The sequence below is a fragment of the Cucurbita maxima genome, unplaced genomic scaffold (genome assembly GCF_002738345.1).
Source record: "Cucurbita maxima cultivar Rimu unplaced genomic scaffold, Cmax_1.0 Cma_Scf00005, whole genome shotgun sequence".
Lineage (NCBI taxonomy): Eukaryota > Viridiplantae > Streptophyta > Magnoliopsida > Cucurbitales > Cucurbitaceae > Cucurbita > Cucurbita maxima.
In genome coordinates, this window is record NW_019272021.1 from 2168230 (window position 1) to 2191503 (window position 23274).

Consider the following 23274-nt stretch of genomic DNA (forward strand, 5'->3'; position numbering starts at 1 on the left):
TTTTTTTTTTTTTTTTTTTTTCCCTTTTTTTTGTAATCTCTATTGGATAGGGCTCTCCTTTTTGTACATTTCATTTAATCAACGAAATTGTTTCCCATCCGAAAAAGCTCCTTCCTGCTACCTTCGGACTCTGCCCGGTTGACTTTTTCTTGTCTCTATGACAAACAGAAACTAACACTGTTTTTGAAGAGACAAAGTTAGTAAATAGGCTAAAGGCTTTATAACTACTCGCATAATTCACATTATAGATGTTACCCAGTTGTAGTACAGTGGCTTATCATAGCCACAATCATATTAACTCCTGCACATGCAAACTCATGCAGCTTTAACTCATGACACAACCAACATTTATCACCCAACTACTCCACCAAACCTTTTCATTAAATGTTGCATGAGTTCATAGTTTTCCAGCTAAATAATTTTATTCATAATGGTTTCTTGCTTTTGCAGGAAAGAAGAGGAAAGCAAAGAAAGCCGAGGGAAAAAAATTTGTTGGCTTGGGATTTGGTAAAGGTATTTAAAACGAATTACCTTCAATAACATCATTTCTTCATTAAAAGGGTCCTTATTGATTGGGTAGTCTCAACCTCCAGCTTCCTTCAATAAAAGAAAATCTAAGGTGGGTCATTCTGACTTTCTTTATAAGTTCTAATTCATGATTCAATTGCAAATCACAGCGCTAAAGAAGATGGATCCCATTATTAGCGAAGTGTTGGTGTTGTTCTTTGCGTTTTTGCTTGGGAGTGGAAATGCTCAAGATTCTACCACTTTGGTGCCTGCTATCATTACTTTTGGTGATTCTGCCGTGGATGTGGGAAATAATAACTATCTTTACACTATTTTTAAGGCCAATTACCCTCCATACGGTAAGGACTTTGTGAATCATCAGCCCACTGGCAGGTTTTGCAATGGAAAACTTGCAACTGATTTCACTGGTACGTGCAAAACCTTTCATCTCCGTTGAAACTTAAACACATTATCCTTGCATGATGTATAAAGTCGTCGGTGTCTTTAAGTGCTCTCGTCGGTGTTATGCCTCCTCCTCCTACTTCTGGTTCTTCATGTGTCTTGGGAGAAAAATCCATTTGATTTCTTCTTTTGTTGAATCTACCACTTCCAATTCAAGTTTTAATTGGAATCAGATGATAGTTATACTGATTTTCTCTCTATCTCTCTCTTTCTCGTTTTTCTGCAAAACTATAAAGAAGTAGAACAAAATATGATTTTACAGATTTATCTGTTCCTAAGATCTAAACATGCTTTTAGGAATTTTTCCATAAAAACAGAAATTGGAAGCAATATTCAAAGAAGCAGAATTATCAAGTTGTTATTGACTGTTGAGTTCGCATACCGTCTTTCAAGAACAGCTGCTAAATTTAAAGCCTGTAATTATTATTATTATTCTTTTCTTCTCTCCAGCTCAAAATTTAGGATTCAAGACCTTTCCATTACCGTACCTTAGCCCAGAGGCATCAGGTAAGAATCTTCTCATTGGAGTCAACTTTGCTTCAGCTGCATCTGGTTATGATGAGAATGCTGCCTTCTTAAATGTAAGAATATTAACCTTTGCTTTTTGAAGTAAATATCAATCTGAGCAAATCATCCCTTCTTCTGTACTTACTTTTTTACTTTGAACTCGGTGAACAGCATGCACTCTCACTATCCCAACAAGTTGGGTTGTTCAAGGAGTACCAGGCCAAGCTGGCTAAGGTAGCTGGTAATGAAAAAGCAGCATCCATAATCAAGGAGGCACTCTACTTGCTAAGTGCAGGAAGTGGTGATTTTCTGCAGAACTATTACATCAATCCTTATATTAACAAGGTCTACACAGCCGATCAGTACGGGACGATGCTCATTGGAGCTTTTACAACATTTGTTAAGGTATTTTCTTACTGTTGCAAAAACCATTTGGTTTTCGAGGCCATTCACGGTCAAGTATAAAAGACATATCGAATGAACTACGTTGGATTCATGCATTTCTGATATTATGAACAGAATATATATGGTCTAGGAGCTAGGAGACTTGGAGTGACTTCACTTCCTCCATTAGGTTGCTTTCCCGCTGCTCTCACCCTGTTTGGCAACCATCAAAGCGGTTGTGTCTCAAGGATCAATACTGATGCGCAAGCCTTCAACAAGAAGCTGAATTCTGCTGCAGAAAGTCTGAAAAAACAACTTCCAGGGTTTAAAATTGTCATCTTCGACATTTACAAGCCACTCTACGATGTCATCAGTTCTCCATCTAAAAATGGTAAAGTTATATGTTATTTAAGTCGGTGTGTTGCTTTTTGCTTGTAGCCCATTGTCAGAAATCTTTCTCTCCATCTTGCTTTCAAACTCTCTTTCAAAGTCTCTCAACCTCGGCTTTCTTAAACATCCTTCCCAAATCGGGGCTAGAGGCTTGAGCATTCATTATCCGGCCATAGGCGACACGATCTTAGGTGGGCTCGACTCAGATGACTAATTTTCTCCTGTTCTTTCTGTTTTTGGTTAGGCTTTGTGGAGGCCAGAAAAGGGTGCTGTGGAACAGGGACAGTGGAGACAACATCACTTTTGTGCAATCCCAAGTCCTTGGGTGGAACTTGCTCTAATGCAACTCAATATGTGTTCTGGGATAGTGTGCATCCATCAGAGGCTGCAAATCAAGTTCTTGCCGATGCCTTGATTCTCCAGGGATTCGCTCTCCTCTAGATCACTAAATTCCATGCCCCTCATCTGCAATGCAAAAGTTTGTACTGTGCTTTATTTTATTTATGTGAGGAAATTTGTTCCATGTAGTGATATTATTATAAGTTACTTGTGTGATAATCCTGTTTTGGGAGTCTGTCATATTGTAAGTTTTAGGTTAATTAGGCATGGAATTGGGTTTTCCATGTGAGTTTATGATCTATAAAAGCTGGTAATTAGCATTAAACATAGATTTTGTAGCTTATGGGTGAATTAAATTTGAAGGCTTTGGATGAATAAATCCTTATACCAAATCAAAAGCTTGGGTTCTTAACATCAAGTCTGGAACTGAAATTCCGGTGATATTAATTCTCTGCTCATTTCTTAACCTCTCTTTAAATTTTTCTGGTTGGGAGATTGTGACTCTTATGATATAATTCCATTTTCTCTCTTAGATTGCCTATAATTATACTCTCTAATAGGAACAAAAATGGTTTATATTTTTTAAAATAAGAAATTTATTTATTTTTTTAAAAAAAATTATAAATAGGAATCCTCTATGAACAAATTTATAATATTTTTTTAATTCTAATTCAAATTAAATATTTTCCCATCCATTTAAATACCCTTTCAAGAATGAATTTTTAGGCTAAATTAATAAGAATATTAACTTTCTTTAAAAAAAAAATTAAAATAGTTTTGAATGGAAATCAATTTATTTCAAAAATACCAATTTTAAAAAATGTTTTAAAATATAGTTGAAGGTAACAAATACTCCTGAAAATTTAAAATTAATACTAACCCCCTTAACTTTTATATAGAAAATTTTGCGGTCCCTGTTAAATTTTAAGGTTTCTAATGGTGAAAGCTTTAAAAAAAAAAAAAAAAAAATTAAAAATATTAATTTTAAGGGCCATTCTCATATAAGCATTTTTAAATTTATTTTTTTAAAGAAAGTATTAGTAATAAAACTTTTAAAATGATGAAAATATTTTTGAAACTCTTTTTTTTTTAATTTAAAGATATTATCGAATGATTCGGAAAGTGAATGATTTTTTTTTTTTTTAAGAAAGTATGATTATTTTTATTAATTTAGGGAATGATCATGAGTTTATAAGTGAGGAATATTAACTCCATTTGTACAAGGCATTTTAGAGAACCCAAATCAAAGCGATGAGAGGTTACGTTCAAAGTAGGCAATATCATACCATTGTGGAGAGTCGTATTTGTCTAACATAGTATCAGAGTCATGCTCTAAACTTAGTCGTGCCAATCTAACATGGTATCAAAGCCATGCCCTAAACTTAGCGTGTCATTAGCCGTGCCGATAAATTGGTAAATCCTCAAACATCGAACAAAGGACTCCAAAAGAAAAGGAGTCGAGCCTCCTAGAAGGCAATCAAAATGACTAAGACTCCTTAGCCTCATTAAGGGGAGATATGCTTTGTTCAAGGGGAGTCTTAGATGATGAAAGTCTTATACTCAAAGTGGACAATATCATACCATTGTGGAGAGTCGTGTACGTAGCCCATTTTTTATCCAAATTTCTTCTATGTAGTGTAATGGTGAAGGGAAGTTGGGGGGTGTAATTGGAAGGCTTAAATCCTCCATCGTCGTCTTTATGTAAAACCCTGAATAATATACTGTGTGATGCAGCTCTCAGACATGAAGTCCCTCAGAACAATTTTCTTTTCTCGAAAGCACTTTCTCATTTCCACAATCTCCTCTTCTTCTACTCCATCGCCCATCTCCTCCCGCTCCCGCCTCAATCCCAGCTCTTCCCTCTTTCACTGTGCCGGCCGTTTCAACGCCGCGCAGCTGTCAACTACTGACGTCCCTGCTCCGAACGGCAACTGCCTCGCCGCTTCCGGTCCAGGAAACGGAAAGGACCGCGGTGTTTGGACTATTTACGACCCCGTTACGAGTAAGTTGCTTACTCAAAGGGTCAAAAGCAGTAGCGATAGAAAAGATCCCGAACCGAGCTTTGGAAATGAAACCTTCGGAGCTTCGTCGAGAAATGGAGATGGGACTGAGGAGTTCTTGAACGAGAAGACTTCGGAGAGTGTGAGGAAAGTGGGTTTAGAAGGTGGGTCTGTTAGTAGGCCAAAGTTGGGGAAGATTGTGGGATCGAAGAAGAAGAAGAGCAAAGTTTCTTGGGTTTGTTCGAGCTGTGGCCATAGTGAGGGGCAGTGGTGGGGAACTTGTCGCTCCTGTGATATGGTTGGGACAATGAAGCAGTTTACTGAGGGGGATGATACTGGAGGAGGGAGTCGAGGGTTTGAAGTTTCAGAAAATGTGGTTCGAGCATGGCTTCCAAAGCAGGCCACCGACGTGCATCCTCTGCGGTTGACAGATGTGAACCGAGGGATCAACACTCTGGATTGGAGACTTCCTTTGTAAGTCATATTTTGCAACTTTTATGTTCTTTTAGCTCTCTAGAAAAAACTCATAAAGCTCAATAAAGCAGTTCCAATTAGAGTGAGTTTAAACGCAACGTTCTTTTAATCCATAATTGCTTTTCAACCTTACCCTTGATGGAGTTTAGGGTAGTGTGATGAATTCATATGACACTGTATGAATATATTGGATGTCCGACGTTGATATGTGGGAAACTTCTTTGAACCTTGCTTGATGTTTAGGCCTGGTCCCTTTGGAAATGAAGTGGCGAGGGTACTTGGTGGTGGGCTGGTTCCAGGTTAGTTTAAAATTCAAGTTTCTTGTACATATTATTGTGATTCTGCGTAATAATTGCATCTTGGTCTTCTTTATTTTATTTGCTTCTATGTAGAATTATCTAATATTATCATTTGTGATTTTAATTTTCTGTTAGATGACATGGCATTTTTCTTTTCATAAATATTTCACCCTTCATGTTTCCTTTGAAAAGCTAAATTTTAGTGTCTATTTTGTATCTTCCTGGTTTTTAAGGTTCTCTGGTTTTGGTTGGTGGTGATCCTGGTGTTGGCAAGAGTACATTGTTGTTGCAGGTATGAAGACATACAGTCCTATTTGGTAGTTATTTGACGTTATATTTTACTATTATCTTATTTATACTTCCAATTTTTTTGGTCATGGTGTCAAATAACACATTTGATTTGAAGATTGCTGCAATTTTAGCTGAAGCGTGTGGTGAAGGCGATTTGACATCGGTTATTTATGTCTCTGGTGAAGAGGTTACCTTCCTAACAGTCTAAGATGGTTAATTTCCATTGTTCGTTTTAAAAATTCTCCGAACAAATGTCTAGGACTCTAGCTGAGTTCCTTCCCTTGTATTCTTATCCATTTGTCCTTTGGCAGAGTGTGGATCAAATTGGAAATAGAGCAGATCGATTGAATATTGAAACAGAGAATCTTTTCTTGTATTCAAGTACTGATGTTGAGGTGCACGATATGTACATTTTCTTGCTCGATTTTTTATTATTATTGCAAACATGTGATCTAGGACTCTAGGTGTTAGGTTGATCGACATTCAAGGTTGAGTGTATTCGATAAATCATAAAGGATATGTAGTACTTATCACAAGTATATCTGCTAATTATTTCAGGATATATTCGAGAAGATTCAGCCTCTATCTCCTAGAGCCTTGATCATCGATTCTATTCAGACAGTTTATTTGCAAGGAGTAGCTGGAAGTGCAGGAGGAATTGGACAGGTTAGAAACATTATTCTAGCAAACATTTGTTCTATTGAAACTTTTTTATGCTTATCCACTGCTTCACCAGAGTCATACAGTGGATTCAGAACTATATAATTCACCCAAGGCTGAAATCTTAAGAACTCCAATCTTGACAGGTGAAGGAATGCACCTCGGCCCTTCTTCGTTTTGCAAAGAGAACCGGCATCCCCATTTTATTGGTTAGTAATTTCAAGTTCTTTCTTATGAGATTTTCTCTTGAATATGAACTAATACTTGTGATAAAGTTTAAAGCAAGAATTACATCAGATATCTATCTCCAAGTAGACATGCGAAGAAACTCAAGATCACCCTTTTTCTTCCATTCAATGGCTTTTTGATGTCGACATCCCTGTCTTAGTCCAAATTGTTCAAACGTTGTTGTAACTTTTAAATGACTTTATGTATTTATTATTTTTTCTTTGGTCTTAACTGGAAGGAAGCTTCCTTGTAGCTTCTTCTTTAACCCTCCGTGCTTTTCCCACCATTTTTATATTTCATTTTTCAATGAAATACTTTCTTATCCAAAAAAAGTGTGTTTCTATTAGTCACACCCCAATTCATCCTTCATTTTGATGATAGTAGATGTTGTGACATAAATGCTTCTTGTTCAAATGCTATTTTACTAGTTCTTGAATTCTCAATTGTTTGATTTTTCCATCAAGAATTGATCGCCTGGGATCCTCCTACCAAGATGAGATTTTATGTCATTCCTGTTGAATTTTACTTACTGTTCTTAAGACGAAAGTAATACTCTACCGACCGTTGTGTTCATTTAGAGTGAGCTATTAGAGTAGCTAATTGTTTAATTTTCATGGAGTTCTTGTTTGACCTATGGTACAATAAAAAAAACTTAATTTATGAGTCTTACTCTCTAAAAAATCTTATATATATACATATGGGGTTATGTATTTATACATTGGAAGTAATCCTTTTTTATATGCACGTTCTGATCGTTGAAATACTTCAGATTGGACATGTGAACAAATCAGGAGAAGTTGCTGGACCTCGAGTTCTAGAGCACATCGTGGATGTTGTACTGTATATGGAAGTGGGTACATGCACATCCCTTATTACTTTTATCATTTTTTTATAGCCATGCATTTCAGTCATATTATCATCAGCTTTGTCAGAATTTAAATCTTAGACTAAATTGCTAACGTGGGATGAATAGGCATGCCTTTGGGCTTTGATTTTCAATGATGCATTTGTTAAGTATATGAATATTAATGCGCTCATTTGTTTTCATCTAGAAATATATATTTAGTGAATCTTATTAATGATTAAAACGACACGGTAGGAGCACTTTCAGTTCCAGCACACCTTTAATTTGATTTCATATGTTCGTATGAATATAACCAACAACATGGGTAGTTTAAGTAATTTCACTTGTTCTTGAGTTGGTCCTATTTTATTATTCTACTTTATGAAGTACTTAAAAAATAATTTGTGTGGGAGGAAAAACGAGTAAAGATGATGATGAAGTGATTTGTGGATTGACTAGGGGGAGAAATGCTCGTCACATCGGCTACTACGACCAGTGAAGAATCGATTTGGATCAACAGATGAGCTTGGAGTATTTGAAATGTTGCCATCGGGACTGGAAGTGGTGTCAAATCCGAGCGAGATGTTTAGAAGGGATAACAATGCAAATTCGAACTCGGAGTATTTGGCAGGACTTGCTGTTGCAGTGATCATGGATGGAACTCGCACCTTCCTGCTTGAAATTCAGGTACTTCTTCACTCCAATCCCCTCCAAAGGATACACATTCCATTGTTTTGTTATTAAAAGTATTTATCAAGTTATAATTACTTTTGACTCTTTAAACTTTGAGGGTTATGGGTTGTGTAGGCTGTCTTGCACGTCACTGAACTTTAAAAAAGGTTTTAAATTTTATTTTTTAATTGGTCTTCGAACTCTTTTAACATCTTTGATATATTTTTAAAATTGATGAGCCTAATAGATACAAAATTAAAAGTTCAGAGACGCATTAAATACCTGTAAAGTTTAGAAATCTATCAAATACAGAAAGTCCTAAAAGATAGACTAAACTTGTAATTTAGTCCTAATATTTTTGTTTTATATAATTTTTAAAGCAATATATTTTATTATATTTTTAGAAAAAATGCCCTCCTATTTATTAGTTTAATTATGTTGGAACAACTTTAAAACACCGTGGAATCCTCCCCCAGCTCAAGAACTTATTGGATTGTCCCGGACTATCATTTCTGTTGCTAATGAATAAATATATATCATTTTGATCATTGGCTACAAGAATTTTCTGTAGGCATTATGTTTGTCAAGATCATCCGTTTCTAGACACGTTAATGGGATTCAACAAAGCAAGGCTGATATGATAATATCGGTACGTTTTTAATTGAATTATTTGTAACCTTTAAGACGCATTGCTGTTGATCATAGTCTAAAAAATTCCTGAAGAACATGCAGTTGAGAAATACGGTCTTCACTTCACTTCATCTTATGCATAACACAAGAATGATGGATTTTGTTTTGATGAATAATTTACCCACCAACATCAATTTTAATGAACTTAAACTCTAGGGGTTCTGAAATTTAGCTTTCTCCCGTTGGAAGTCCAACATCGGCTAATTTAGGGAATGATCGTGGGTTTATAATCAAGGAATATTATCTCTATTGGCATGAGGTCTTTTGGGAAAGCCCAAAACAAAACCATGAGAGTTTATGCTCAAAGTGGACAATATCATACCACTGTGGAGAGTCGTGTTCATCTAACATGGTATTAGAGCCATGCCCTAAACTTAGCCACGCCAATAGAATTCTCAAATGTTGAACAAAGGACTCCAAAAGAAAAAGGAGTCGAGCCTCGATTAAAGGGAGACGTACTTTGTTCGAGGGGAGGTGTTGGATGAAAGTCCTACATCGGCTAATTTAAGGAATGATCATGGATTTATAATCAAGGAATACTATTTCCATTGGCATAAGGCCTTTTGGGGAAGCCTAAAGCAAAATCATGAGAGCTTATGCTCAAAGTAGACAATATCATATCATTGTGGAGAGTCGTGTTGATCTAACATCTCTCACTTTTGTTTGCCTGCTCATGATTTCATGTTTATATAAAGGAAAACTGGTGGATGGATAAAAGTGCAAATTATCATTTGATGTTGTTAATATCAACTTAATGAACTCTTTATTGATTAGTTTTTAACTTCTGCATCTTATGAATGGTAGGTTCTCATGAAGCAAGCTGGGTTAAAGCTACAAGATAGCGTGAGTTGACAACTCCCCTTTTTTCTGCCCATCTACAATTATCTCACTCTGCTTGTCAGTGGAGTTCTTGTTGTCATTCTTCCCTTTTGGTTATGCTTAGATTTGTATTCTACTTTAATATTACAGGTCATTTTTTTAAATGTTGTCAGCGGGGTGACACTGACAGAGACTGCAGGAGATCTTGCGATTGCAATGGCAATTTGCAGCAGGCATGTGATTTCAACTAATCACACTTCTTACCCTATAATCACACCTTTAACAAATAATCCTTTTGTTGTCACTCTTCAGCTTTTTGGAGTTCCCCATTCCGAACGACATTGCATTCATCGGTGAAATCGGCCTTGGCGGTGAGCTTCGCATGGTAAGCACTCAATTTCAGTATTATTATTACACAAGTTCTGGCATGACTTGGTAGAGATCGTCTAGTATTTGATTTGTCTTCTTCAATGAAATCTCGAAACTTTATTAACGTTCAGGTGAGTCGAATGGAGAAGCGGATCAATACTGTGTCTAAATTGGGTTTCAAAAGATGTGTAGTACCCAAATCAGCTGAGAAGTGTCTAGGAGTGGTAGAATTGGGAGAGACGAGGCTGATAGGTTGCAGAAATTTGAAAGATGTTATCAACGATGTGTTTATGGCGAGAGATGGAGCTAGAAGTGTACAGTCTTTTGTTGGGTAGTTTATAAGCTTCTTAATTCTTGGTGTAAAGATGCAATGTGCGTAGATGTATTTTTTTGGGTCCTTCGAACAAACGGATTGATTTTACTCGATGAAAATGATGATAGTTTTTATATTGGCATGAAGTTTAGAGTTCAAGAAATCGTCTAACCGTCATCGTTTATCAATTACAAAAGGTGAAATACTATTTCACGCATTACTCAAGGATGTATTCAATCTCATTCTCATTGATTATTACGTAAGACCTACATCATCTTTTTGACTTACTCGATCATTGTTGTCACTATTTGTCATATATGTGAAACCGAAAACTAAAGATCAATATTCATATCGATATCGACATTTGAATGAGATATCGAGAATAGTATCTAGTTAACATATTTTCCTCCAAGTCATATTTAGGAGAATAAAAATGGAGAAATGACATATGGCTTAGTCTATTATATAAACGATAAATAACATTATTTTATTACATCAAATGAAAATTATAGTTTTTTTTTTATTTTAGAAGTATTTAATTATATATTTTCTCAAATTGAGTGAAATTTAAAATAATTGGTATTTCTTTTTAAATCCTTCATCTTTTTAATTTAATTTAGATATTAAATAAAAATAAAAATAAAAAAGGCATTTTTATTAGTTTATATACATATTTATATTATGGTGATCATATATCTTTTTTATTTGCAAGTAATCAATAACTAATAATATTTTAATTTGGAAGACTTATTTGAGATGCAATTGGAAGAAGATATAAACTAGATAAGTTTAAGGGTGAAAAAGTTTTTTCCTGGAGTAAATAAGTAGAATTACTGTGATAATTTTTTTTTTTTTTTTTTACTGCAGATTTATTGGTTCCAGGAACAAAAGCAAAGCATTTCCTTCTACCGCCCCGTCATAGCCACCATTGGGGTTTCTTTGAAAAACGGAACTCGAGGGAAAATAAGGCGAGCTTCAAGCCTCTCTAGGGTTCACTGCGAATAGTCTCCACCATGCATAGAATCGCCGGTTCACGACTCAGATCGCTCAAGGTCAGTCAAGACGTTCCTTTCGTGCATCAACTTTCTGCTTTCGAAGTTTTTTTTTTTTTTTTTTTTTTTTTTTCCGAACTGTGAGAAGGAAAATTGATGTTTTCAATGAATCTCTTTTGGGAATCGAAGAAAGATGACGGCGTTATAGATCTGGTCTTTGTTTTGTGTATGTTTGCTGCTGTTTGACCTCTTCTGCATTTGATTTTCGTTTGACGATTGAAAGCTTGACAATCCCTTTGGATCCTGTATTGGTTAGATAGTCATTGGATGCTTAGAATGAAAAATGCTTATACTCCATCCATTCGGCCATTGGAGCGATGGGCAATCATTTTAATGTCTTGATTATGCGACTAATTGGCATTATCATTACAGTTGTGGTTGCTGTAATTTTTTACATTAAAATGGTTCTTCGTTTGGATGGAATATGGGATAGGGATACTAGTCTTTTTATTCCTATTTTAAACTAGATTTATACCTTGAAATTGCATTTCGAGCATTGTGTATCTCGCATGAATGTTTATTGGAATGGCTGCTTGGCATTGTTTGTTTGTTTGTTTTTTGTTTTTTTTTTTTTTCAAAAAAAAAGCTTTCAAGAGATTGAGAGTGCTCGTGCAAAAGAACGTTTTAAGAAACAAGTAGCAAGTTGTTATAAAGAACCATTCGCGGTTTCTTATTTTTGTACTGTAATTGCCCGGAGTTAGAACCATGCGGCCAATTTGGGGGCATCCAGGTTTGCTACATCGGGTGCAGTTGCTGCAAGACCAACGTCTGGGGGCTTTTTTAGCTGGCTGACTGGAGAACGTTCAAGCTCGCTTCCGCCATTGGAAACACCTCTATCTGGCATTACCCTACCACCACCACTGCCTGATTACGTTGAACCAAGCAAGACCAAGATTACAACTCTTCCTAATGGTGTCAGAATAGCTTCAGAAACTTCTTCGGTATGTATGGAGTTTGGAACTTACTGTACATCTAGGCTCTTCTTGTTTTAATTTTTTATAGTTAACATATTTATTTATACATCATTCTGACAAGTTTTAGACTGGTTTTCTAACCAGAACCCTGCAGCCTCTATTGGGATATATCTTGATTGTGGTTCCATATATGAGACCCCAGTGTCTTCTGGAGCATCACATTTGTTGGAAAGGTTGGCCTTCAAGAGTACGACAAACCGAAGCCATTTGCGCATTGTTAGGGAAGTTGAAGCTATTGGTGGTAACACAGGTGCCTCCGCCTCCCGAGAGCAAATGGGATACACTTTTGATGCTTTAAAGACGTATAGTCCAGAAATGGTGGAATTGCTTGTAGACTGTGTCAGGAATCCTGTTTTCTTGGATTGGGAAATCGATGAAGAGGTAAATGGTCATCTAGCCGCCCCGTTGTAGAAGTTTTTCCATATGATAACTATGTATGAAAAATGGTAGTTTTGGACTGCTGTGTTCGTTGCTGATGTTTTGACTCCATGTGTTTCTTACAGCTGCAAAAGCTAAAAGCAGAAATTGCAGAACTTTCAAATAACCCACAGGGCTTACTTCTTGAGGCAATTCATTCTGCTGGGTATTCTGGTGCACTTGCAAATCCTCTTGTGGCCCCAGAGTATGCGTTAAGCAGATTGGATGGCACCATCTTGGAGGAATTTATTGCTGTGAGACCTTGCATTCTTTTATGACCACCCTCGTCTTTGGCTTTTTTTCCTCTCTTTTTTTTTTTCCTGTCCTCCAAGGAGGAAGGCCATGCAACCTAATTTTTTTTTCTTCATATATTTGCTTCCCTCAATATGAGGTAATTTAATTTCTTTGTTCCTTTTCTGTTTTCCAGTATTTGAATTTACACTTTTGGATTTCAGGATAACTATACTGCCCCTAGAATGGTGCTGGCAGCATCTGGGGTTGAACATGAGGAGCTTTTATCCATTGCAGAACCTCTTCTATCTGACCTACCCAAAGTACCTAGCCCAAAAGTGCCAGAATCTGCCTATGTTGGAGGGGATTATCGTCGCCAAGCTGATTCTGGGGTATGTATAAACTATAAACGTATTCTTGATTATTTATTCATAATTGTCCTCCAGACTGTGACCTTGACTGAGGTATGATGAATTTGAATTGGATGAGTTTTGTAGTTAAACCCATCTTAATCTCTAATCATTTAAGAATAACATACGGCAGAAAAGAAAAGGCAATTATCAAAGAATCGATTATTACTTGGCCGAGACGAACTATATAGTGTTACCTCACAGGTATATTGTTTTCTATTGCTTCATTTTCATATATTCACGTAGGCTTTTCATTTGAGCAGAGCACGCATGTTGCCCTGGCTTTTGAGGTTCCTGGTGGCTGGCATAAGGAGAAAGATGCCATTGTTTTGACTGTTCTTCAGGTGCCTCATTTTATTGACTTCTTGTCGTAAAGATGTTTATTTTCCTGTTATACTAAAACATACTTTTCAAATTATCTTGTTGGATTATTAATTATTCTCTTATGAATTCTATTAAAATCTCTCGATCCTGCAGATGCTTATGGGAGGTGGTGGTTCATTTTCTGCTGGGGGCCCGGGTAAAGGCATGCACTCGAGGTTATGTAAGTATTACACTGGTTCTCTGTTTAAGATTTGATTAACCTTTTCTTCCCCTCTTTATCTTTGGCCTGTTCTTTATTCTCTCCTCGATTCGTTATTTGATTAATGTGTGTTTAAATCTTTACACTTGCTTTGGATTTGAAACAGATCTCCGAGTTTTGAATGAGTACCAGCAGATTCAATCTTTTTCTGCATTTAACAGCATCTTCAATAACACGGGACTGTTTGGAATTTATGCTAGTACTGTAAGGCTCAATCTTACTAATTATTTTTGATATAGCTGCAAAATTATATGCGGAGCTACTATCTGATTATAGTTAGTCTTACCTTATTATTATTTTTTTAATCTACTTAACTATCATAATTTCAATTGCAAATCCCTAACTGTGGATGCAGGGTTCTGACTTTGTGGCCCATGCCGTTGATATTGCTGCATCAGAACTAATCTCAATTGCAACTCCTGGACAAGGTTTGCAAATTTTCGTCTATATTTCTGATATTTTTTTAATTTCTCTGTTTAATATTTCTTGCACTCTGTTTACTGCTGCAGTTTCCGAGGTGCAACTTAACCGTGCCAAAGAGTCAACAAAATCTGCAGTTTTGATGAATCTGGAGTCCAGGGTACTCTCTCTATCATCCACTCTGTCTGTCTTTTGAATGACCCCAGTTTTTGGGGTTGTTTTCACTTCTGCGCTGACGTATGAACTGAACTGAAAGCAGAACCTTCCATTTTAAAAAAGAAAATAAAGTCGGAGAAACTAATGCAAGCTGACACTTCCTTATCTTGCAGATGATTGTATCCGAGGATATTGGGAGGCAGATTTTGACATACGGAGAGAGGTACCTTGTGTGATTAAACTTAGCTTCCAGTACCTTGGCGTTTTTTCTTCCAACACATTCGCATATTACATCTTCCTCTGATTTCCTTTTACTCCATGGGCCTTCTCCTCTGCAGTATTAAGTTTTTGTGTCGTGTTTTTTCAATATTGCAGGAAACCTGTTGAGCACTTCTTAAAGGCTGTAGACTCGATCACTTTGAACGATATTACTAACATTGCTCAGAAAGTTATGTCTTCTCCTTTAACAATGGCATCCTATGGAGATGGTAATCTTCTAACTCCCAACTCTAATTAAGGAATCTTGATGTTATTATGTCTTAAAAGACCAACATCTTGAATCTTCATGTTTGGCGTTGCAGTTATTAATGTCCCGACCTACGAGTCTGTTAACAGAAGGTTCCACAGTCAATGAGATAGATACGTGTGCGTTTTCAAGCTCGCCATTTCTGATAATGTCTGTTCTTGTTGTTCTTCGCCTTGGAAGCAGTTTCGACTTTGTCCCGCAATTTGCAATAAATTTTTTGAATGAAAGCCTCATCATATGATGTAAAATTATGAGTTTGTTTTCAATTCATTGAGTGGCTCCCTGTGAATTGTGGAGTTTTTCACCCATTCACTTTGAATATTAACCCGGGTAGTTCTTGCCCTTTTCATAGCTTTGACATCTTTTCCTTTTCCCTATCTTTATATTCGCAGTTTTTGGAACAAATAATTTCGTGGATAACTTATATAATATATATATATATATATATATATATATATATATGAACTGGTTTAGCCAATAATGCATAGTTGTATGCTCAGAATTTTGCCTTAATTATACTTTCGATTAAATAACTTATATTTTTTATTACCAAAAAACATTTGGCCTCTATATTTTGACTTTCTTTTCATTTGGGGTAGTGCAATTTTTTTGTTTTTATTATAAAGAATATTAAAATTTAATGCAGGTTCTATGTTTGTAAAATGACGAATTGGTTAGGTAGGTATTACTTGTGTTTATAAATTATAAAGAAACAAACAAATTGCTATTTAATAAGAATCGACATTGATAAAAAAATTCATAATAAATCATTAAAAATGTTAGATTAAAAACATTTTCGTGGTAAATCATTACAGAATTTTAAACAAGTACAAACTAAAGTTTATAATTAAATTATTACTAATTTAACAATATAGATACTAAATTATTACAAGAATTAAATCATTGCTTTAATAAAGTACATTAATCCAAGTATTTTTTAACTTAGTTTTTAATGGATTGTATGCCTTATTATTATTATTATTATTGGAATACTAAAAAAATGGTCTTTCAATTTTTTTTTTTTTTTTTTAAATCAAATTGGAAAAAAGGAGACCTTTTAATTTTGATTTGGACTGCATTAAAATAAATGTTAAAAAGCAACTTTATTCATTAAAAGAAAGTGGGGCCCGGGGAAGGCCAGCCAAGAGCATCGGACGGTCATGATTGCATCTAAAAAAGAAGAATGGGAAGAATGATTGTGGATACAGCGAATCAGAGCCCCATCTGCCCGAACGAGTCTTTTGGATAAAAAAGAATTCCTCGCAAACGTGATCGTGGATCGTTCGATCAAATCCAAATCAACGGCTCACAACACATCAGGAAGGACCCACCAAAACTCAATCATACGGGTCCGGTCCTACCGCGGGTCCCACAAAGAAGGTCCATTTCTCTTTTCCAAGTTCGAACAACACTATATATACCCTCCATCTTCTTGTCCGAACCACCCAGAAAGGAGAGCGAAGAAACCAGACTCAAAGGAGAAAGGAAATTTGATTGATTCAGTACTCGGTGGAGATCGAAAATGTCGTGGCAATCTTACATTGATGATCAGTTGATGTATGAGGTCGATGGCCAACATCTCAAAGCCGCTGCTATAGTTGGTAACGACGGCTCTGTTTGGGCTCAGAGCTCCGAATTCCCCCAGGTTTTTCTCTATTATCTGATCAAATTCTTTTGTAGAATGGAGTATTTTTACTTGTATTCCTTTCTTTTTGAATCAATTCCATGCTATTCTTGTTTTTTCCCCCATCTTTTAGTTGTTGTAGACGTTATGATCTAATAGGCTCCACGATTTTTTGTGTCGGATATAATGAGCGACGCATTTGCCGAAAATCGACTATCTGCATCGCTTGTTATTATGGTCTTGTTGAGATCTGAGAGTTGTGACCTTCCATATTTTTTTAAAGATTTTTCGATTGCTTTGCTGAGATATCGTAAATTTCTATTGCTTTATTCTCGTATATTGACATGACAATGAGCGTATGCAAGAGCGTGGATCGGGAAATGGATTAATTGCTAAGAAAATGTCTGTAAACAGGAACTTGAGGGAACCTGTTTCCTATACATTTAGTTGCGTTTGGATTGCAAACTTTGTATCCGCAATGGTTATATATTCTTGTTGTTTTAAGCACATTTTTCAGTGCAATTCTGTTGGCTGATAGTAGTTTCTGGAACGAATTAACATTTAGCTTCTTTTGTTATTTAGTACAAGCCAGAAGAGATTTCTGCCATTATGAAGGATTTTGATGAGCCTGGAACTCTTGCTCCGACTGGGTTGCACCTTGCTGGATCGAAGTACATGGTTATCCAGGGTGAATCTGGAGCTGTTATCCGTGGAAAGAAGGTATACGTTTTGGTACCTGATATCTTGCCATGATTCACTTTGATCTTGTGATAATCAATCATCAAAATTGTTGATTCTATTTTATGGTTACTCTAATACACATCATGCAGTATTGAATTCACAGTTCGATCATTAGGCTTTCGTTTTTTTCCTTCTTGCCAGAGGATGTTGAATGTCCTGAACTTGTTGGGAAGATCATTTTGTTGTCTTTGCTTACCATCAAGGGATGCAATCATCTTGGACTTGTTTATATTTAAAAAACATGCATGTTTGCACAGTATTGCCATTTTTTTTGGTCAAAGTTTCATTGTTGTTTTTCTAAGATTTTAGCCTTTTCTTATTGAATTATCAAACCATTTTCCAATCCAAATCAGTTCCGAGGAAATTTCCACCACTCATGGTTGGTATGATTTTTTCAAGTTTGGGAAATTTCCAATTATCTTACATGCTTATGCTTATACTGCAACTTATTTGAACGCATGAAGCAATGAAATTCAGCTCCCAAGAGTTGCAGTACATTTTGGGGTGTGTTGCGTTTGTTTTTGTGTTAATCCATCCTACTGCATCCACTTGACAGGGCACTTCTGGAATCACTGTAAAGAAAACAAACCAAGCACTGATATTTGGTTTATATGATGAACCCATGACTCCAGGACAGTGCAACATGATTGTTGAGAAGTTGGGAGATTACCTGATTGATCAAGGCATGTAATTGAGATCTCAATTTCAGATGCCTTCTATTCTATACATAATTGGGATTTTGAGCTGGTGTCCTGCTTTTATGGCTGTGTATGAGTTGTTATTAAGAGAAAATAACAGTGTGAAGAATCAGGATGAAAAGCAAAGAGTGTGGTGATTTTGGTCGCTGATTTCTACCCATTCTATGTATTTTTGGCTTCTTTTTTTTTTTTTTTTTTTTTTTAATACACTGCTTCAAATATGAGTTTTTGAAAGCATTACACGTATGAGATTGTACTTATTATTGTTATTTTGGTTTTTAATATACTTACTAAGAGTTGTGATCGAGTAATGAGTATCTATTTCATGAAGGAGGTGTCCCACTTAAAGTTTCACTACTATTTATATTAGATACATAAATTACCAAACAGCTGGTTTCCTTCCCTTGCATCATGTGGTGAACTCAATATCTCTAAGTATTCTCATGGATATTATATGTTGAGTGGGTGAGACAATCCTAGATGGTGAATAGGGTCTTTACAACAAAAATATATATATATTTTAGTTTGCTTGATTTATCCGATTATCAAACCTTTTAGAAATAATTAAAAATAGTAATTTATAGATAGATATAAAGTATAAAAAAAAAAAAAAAAAAATCAAGATGATTTTATCTCTAATAAACTAGTATCTAAACCATATGAATAGATTCTAAACTATTATAAAAATATTAGACTTATCAGACCTCGTGACACGACTCCAAAAAAAAAGAGTTCTATTCAAAATAATTAAACATGCAATAAACTACTATAATATTTTTAAATTAAATAATATCATTTACACGGATCAAAATCCAACCATTGTACTACTACTTCAATAAGTTATAGATATTGGAAGCAATCAAATTTTAATCTAGACTTTTAAAATGAATTCAAATTAAGGTGGAGATTAGAAAATAAATAATAATGACAATAAGACAACCAAGATAGGTTTTTGATATAACTTATTGGATATAAACAAAGGGCTTTGTTTTGATTTATAATTTTTTTGGTTCAATTATGATTTGAGTGATTTAAGAATAAATTATTGATAATTAAGAGCAAATTTACTATCATCAATCAATTAATTTGGGATAAATATAAAAAAGACAACCTTAAACATATTATTTTGTAAAACTAACAGTGTGACAGAAACATAAACATTGAAGTTTTTTTTATTTTAAAAAAAGTTGCAAATAGTTGAAATGAGCTTAACGTTCAAACCCCACCCCTACCAGCAATAGTAAATATGAAAATAAAGGAGAAATTATCAACTATTTTCCTTAAAAAGAAAAAACCACATATTTATGTAAAAACGCACCGTTTTGATTAGATGGCATATTCGTAATTTAAATGAGTAAGGATCAATCCACGAAGCCCTAGCCGCGGTTCGTCCCCTTTATAAGCACTGCCCCCCCCCCCCCCCCCCCCCCCCCCCCCCCCCCCCCCCCCCCCCCCCCCCCCCCCCCCCNCGTCTGCTTCGTTTTTTTTTTGTCCGATCGGATTTCTGATATTGTTTTGTCAATGGCTCTGAGTTTTGAGTATTAGAGGTTGAAAAAGCAGGGATTGTGTGTATCGGCGTAGTGCTAATTTCAGTGCACTCTGTTCCGAAAGAGTTCCCTGCAACATCCAATCTTCAAGGGAAGGTGGGCAGTTGTGATTCATCCACCGTTGATTTTTCAACAATCATCTTCTCTACATCACATTTTTTTCTTCCTCTTTTAAATCTCTGTTCCTCGAGTCGATTCAAATTATTTATTCTGTTTTTTTTTTTTTTTTTTTTTTTTTTTTTTTTTTTTTTGTGNATTTGGTGATTACCGGTTCTCGTTTTAATCTCCTTTGTCATGAAGTTGGACTGATTTCTTTTTAGGATTTTGTTTTGGTTCTTTTATATGTTTAGGGTTCGTAATCTTCAACATGGTCATATATGGACTGAACAAGAGTTTTCTATAATATGGCTTGATTAATAATCAAAACAAGTTCTATATGAATGTTCTTTAATTTTCTCTGTATGTCAGAATCTCATTTCTGGAAAATAATGATTAGCGTCTTCTCTTCTTATCTTTCGAGGCAATTGTAGAGTACATTGCTTGTGTTTGCATGCGCATCTGTAACAGAAATGTTTCCCATTCAGAGATGTTGAACGATTCTTTAGTTATTTAGGAAATACAAGATTTAGATCTCTGGTTTCCAATTCTTGTTATCTAGTTTAAATTCCAATCTGTTTATTTTCCTAGTCTTATATGTTACACTAGAATTTATCATATGAATAACACCGAAAATAACCATAATTCCTCTTGATTTTATCTTGTTGATTCTAAATATCTGTATCAGAAATGAAACAGCATGGTTATTTAAATTAAAAGAGCATTTGCAAGAATGCCAAAAGACTACCAAAGCAATTATTGTTATTTTTTAAAATTTAATAACTTTTCGTATTTAGTCTATCAAAGTATAATGAAAAAGAACAGAGGTGTGTACAAAACATTGATCCCCAATGTAATTAAGTGGAGAGGGTGCAACAATATGGTTGTTCGTTGGCTTTGTGATGGTTCCATCAATTTACCATCACCAATGAATGATGCAATAAGAACTATGCTACACTACTTTGTCCCCCATCTTTCCCTTTTTTCTGAAATTGGCTTTGTGAACAGCCCGAGTCATTTGTTGTCTTTTAACACATTGTGCATCAATATATTTGGATGGCAAGTGGAATACCTCAAGTTTACGGTAATGTTTTCTTTCCTCAAGTGGAATACCTCAAGTCTACTGGGAAGATAATGTTTTCTTTTCTCTCGTCGGATCTCACAACCCACATATTTTCAGGGTCTAGTGTTCTCAACACTTTGGCATTTGTTACTCTTTCCAATTGATATAGGATCTCCATTAGTTTTTCTTTTAGGATTAGTTTTGATTTTCTAGCTCCCACTCTTGGTTTAGGCTTCTTTCATTGGATTGTTCCTAAATCAGGCCTTATAAATCCCCTTTGATTTTGTATCAAATACCCTCAGAAACCCCTCAAATTATTACAGATCTTCAAGTAGTTTTTTTTATTGGTTGGTTCTGGTTTTCTAATTATCACATATTATATATGTTTGTTATTGAAAATATAGCATAGTCAAGTATTAAGAAATCAGCAATCTCCAGAAAAGAAATACATCGACCCTGTTCTTAGGTGGATGGATAGATTTTCAGTTCTTCACCCCTTTTTTGAGCTTATCCCTTACTCTGCAAAGCTCAGTCAGTTCAATCAAAACCAGTGGACATCATCCTTTCCCCCACAAAGCCTAAACTTTTCTGTGTGCCTCCACTTTCTTTTGAGGCCTGCACTTCCCTGTAATTTCCCTTTTCACCAAATTATAAACTGCTGAATCGGTGCTACTAACAGTAACTACTTGATGTGCTGGAGAGGACTATCCATGCTCTATCAGGGGAAGTCTCGGTCTTTTACATCGCTATCAAGTGTGAAGAGCATAGAGTGAGTTGTACATGATTCTCAATAACACGAAAATCCCACATCTTATTTTCTTCCAAATCATACACTGCATCAGATGTTTGATTCAGAAGGAGAAGTGAATAGTAATTTAAAGATAGTAACCACTACACTCTTTATTAGAGAGATTAATCTAAATGGCCATCAGTTATGCAGAGTTCTTAAGAGAGTTGCTTTGCTGATCTCTCCACCAACTTCTAATTCTTTGAAACTTTCCATCTTTTATCTCAGTAAATGGTAGAAGAGGCATGAGAGAGAGCATTTTGAAAGAATGAAAATTCCAGATAGCCCCATTTAAGGAGTGTTCGTACTCATCAATTCCACTCATGTTTGAAGCTTCAGTGAGTGATTCTTCAATTGTCTTACACCCTCAGAGTTCCTCCAATTGAAGCAGCCTCAGTTACTTAGTGCACGTGCACTGAATGAAGCAAGGCTGTAGAGAACAAATTAATACCCATTTCACAATGTGAAAATGTGATATGATAGTTACCCAACATTTCTACCAAGTAAGTTAATATGTTGGGAGATTTCTGAAGTATATTCGTAGTCCATCATGGAGAAAAAGGAACATAATCCATGGATTACTACTTGAATATGCTAAGTTTTTTTACTCTTATATAAGGATGTCCATTCAACTATCACGAAACTATGGTTAATTTGTTAGGCAGCCAAAAAGCAATGGCTAAACAAATGAGAGACATCAACCTACTCTCTTCATAGTATGTGGTTGTGACATTCTCCCCCACTTAACTTAGCCCTCGATGACTTACTCGGGTCACAATCATATTGCAGATTGTTGTGACATTCTCCCTCACTTAATTTAGTATCGTCTTCGATGACTTTCTCGATGCGCATTCGCCCCGTTGATTGTGCAGATAACTGAACCTGGGAGAGTTCAGAAAAAAACAAGTTCCCAAGAGAATGGATTTGAAGGCATTTACTAGAAAGAAAGACCACAAGGATTGATGGTCTAAGAAAAAGTGAAAAAGTAAACAATGCAACAACCTCCAAAAAAGGAAATGGAGCATGAATGGGATGCAAAGGTATTGTATATTTTAGAAGTGGAAAAATATAACGGGTTATGAGAATAATTGGATCGCATTCTCCCTAATTTATCTCGTTTAGAGATTGTGAAAGAGAGTGGAGAAATGGGAAGAGAGAGGACTTGAAGGGAAGGAGAAGATGATGTACCTCAAAGGATATAATAGGTTTTGATGATACATCACACTAGACCCAAAAAAACAAACGGCACAAGAGATTATAGGCCGAAGACTCTTAATTGATCAATTTTTATTCTAACCGATAAATGATATCTATGATTATAGTTATTATTAGGCAAGTTAATCTTTTATTGTCTTTAAAAGTTAAAATTTTACCTAAAATTTTTTATTGTTATTTTTAAATATTCATAGTATTTTTTTAAAATTTGTTACTGAAATTAAATATATTTTTAATTTTTTTTTTTAAATTAAAATTAATTTTGTAGTTTTTTAAAAATTCTTTTTAAAGGTATTATGTTTTTCAAAATTATAAATGTATTTTTTAATTTTTTTTATACAGTTTAAAAAGACATTTTAAAAAGTTCTTTTTAAAGTTTATTTACTGAGTTTTTTTTTAAGCATTTAAATTTGGTTTGGGGAGTGACGATAACAAAACGAAACCGATTAGTTTTTAGTAAACTTAATTTTGAAAATTAAGAAAACG

At 35.2% G+C, this 23274-nt stretch overlaps 5 protein-coding genes, 1 long non-coding RNA gene and 1 other non-coding gene across 7 annotated transcripts in view; 6 read left to right on the forward strand and 1 right to left on the reverse strand.

Annotated features, from left to right (window-relative positions):
- Positions 1 to 480, forward strand: part of LOC111479862 (inositol oxygenase 1-like) — a 5311-nt gene extending 4831 nt beyond the window's left edge. Inside the window, exon 12 of the transcript XR_002717713.1 lies at positions 451 to 480. The gene's annotated coding sequence lies outside the window, so the exon portion shown is untranslated. The remainder of the gene's footprint in view (positions 1 to 450) is intronic.
- LOC111479864 lies at positions 14 to 378 on the reverse strand. Its single transcript, XR_002717714.1, has 2 exons — positions 256 to 378; positions 14 to 177 (listed from the first exon to the last, which is right to left on the reverse strand). It is a non-coding gene; the product is annotated as an uncharacterized LOC111479864 (long non-coding RNA).
- On the forward strand, positions 451 to 3007 carry LOC111479860 (GDSL esterase/lipase APG-like). The gene is made up of 6 exons (XM_023124713.1): positions 451 to 513; positions 678 to 935; positions 1420 to 1550; positions 1648 to 1881; positions 1996 to 2251; positions 2495 to 3007. Exons 2-6 carry the CDS (start codon positions 689 to 691, stop codon positions 2689 to 2691), a joined length of 1065 nt encoding a protein of 354 aa, XP_022980481.1. The 5' UTR covers positions 451 to 513; positions 678 to 688; the 3' UTR covers positions 2692 to 3007.
- Positions 3008 to 4285: 1278 nt separating this feature from the next.
- On the forward strand, positions 4286 to 10411 carry LOC111479856 (DNA repair protein RadA). The gene is made up of 14 exons (XM_023124708.1): positions 4286 to 5063; positions 5307 to 5362; positions 5596 to 5654; positions 5769 to 5840; positions 5965 to 6048; positions 6212 to 6319; positions 6460 to 6522; positions 7311 to 7391; positions 7845 to 8072; positions 8629 to 8706; positions 9552 to 9590; positions 9717 to 9799; positions 9879 to 9951; positions 10067 to 10411. The coding sequence occupies exons 1-14, from the start codon at positions 4318 to 4320 to the stop codon at positions 10268 to 10270; spliced, it is 1974 nt and encodes a 657-aa protein (XP_022980476.1). The 5' UTR covers positions 4286 to 4317; the 3' UTR covers positions 10271 to 10411.
- Positions 10412 to 11144: 733 nt separating this feature from the next.
- On the forward strand, positions 11145 to 15368 carry LOC111479857 (mitochondrial-processing peptidase subunit alpha-like). The gene is made up of 13 exons (XM_023124709.1): positions 11145 to 11300; positions 12002 to 12241; positions 12359 to 12655; positions 12778 to 12945; positions 13147 to 13314; positions 13596 to 13676; positions 13810 to 13876; positions 14022 to 14119; positions 14271 to 14343; positions 14425 to 14495; positions 14665 to 14714; positions 14867 to 14979; positions 15073 to 15368. Exons 1-13 carry the CDS (start codon positions 11262 to 11264, stop codon positions 15123 to 15125), a joined length of 1518 nt encoding a protein of 505 aa, XP_022980477.1. The 5' UTR covers positions 11145 to 11261; the 3' UTR covers positions 15126 to 15368.
- A 1079-nt stretch (positions 15369 to 16447) lies between these two features.
- On the forward strand, positions 16448 to 18407 carry LOC111479863 (profilin-like). The gene is made up of 3 exons (XM_023124718.1): positions 16448 to 16662; positions 17224 to 17361; positions 17939 to 18407. The coding sequence occupies exons 1-3, from the start codon at positions 16540 to 16542 to the stop codon at positions 18071 to 18073; spliced, it is 396 nt and encodes a 131-aa protein (XP_022980486.1). The 5' UTR covers positions 16448 to 16539; the 3' UTR covers positions 18074 to 18407.
- Positions 18408 to 19633: 1226 nt separating this feature from the next.
- On the forward strand, positions 19634 to 19780 carry LOC111480151. Its single transcript, XR_002717767.1, has one exon. It is a non-coding gene; the product is annotated as a small nucleolar RNA snoR135 (small nucleolar RNA).
- The last annotated feature ends 3494 nt before the right edge of the window (positions 19781 to 23274 follow it).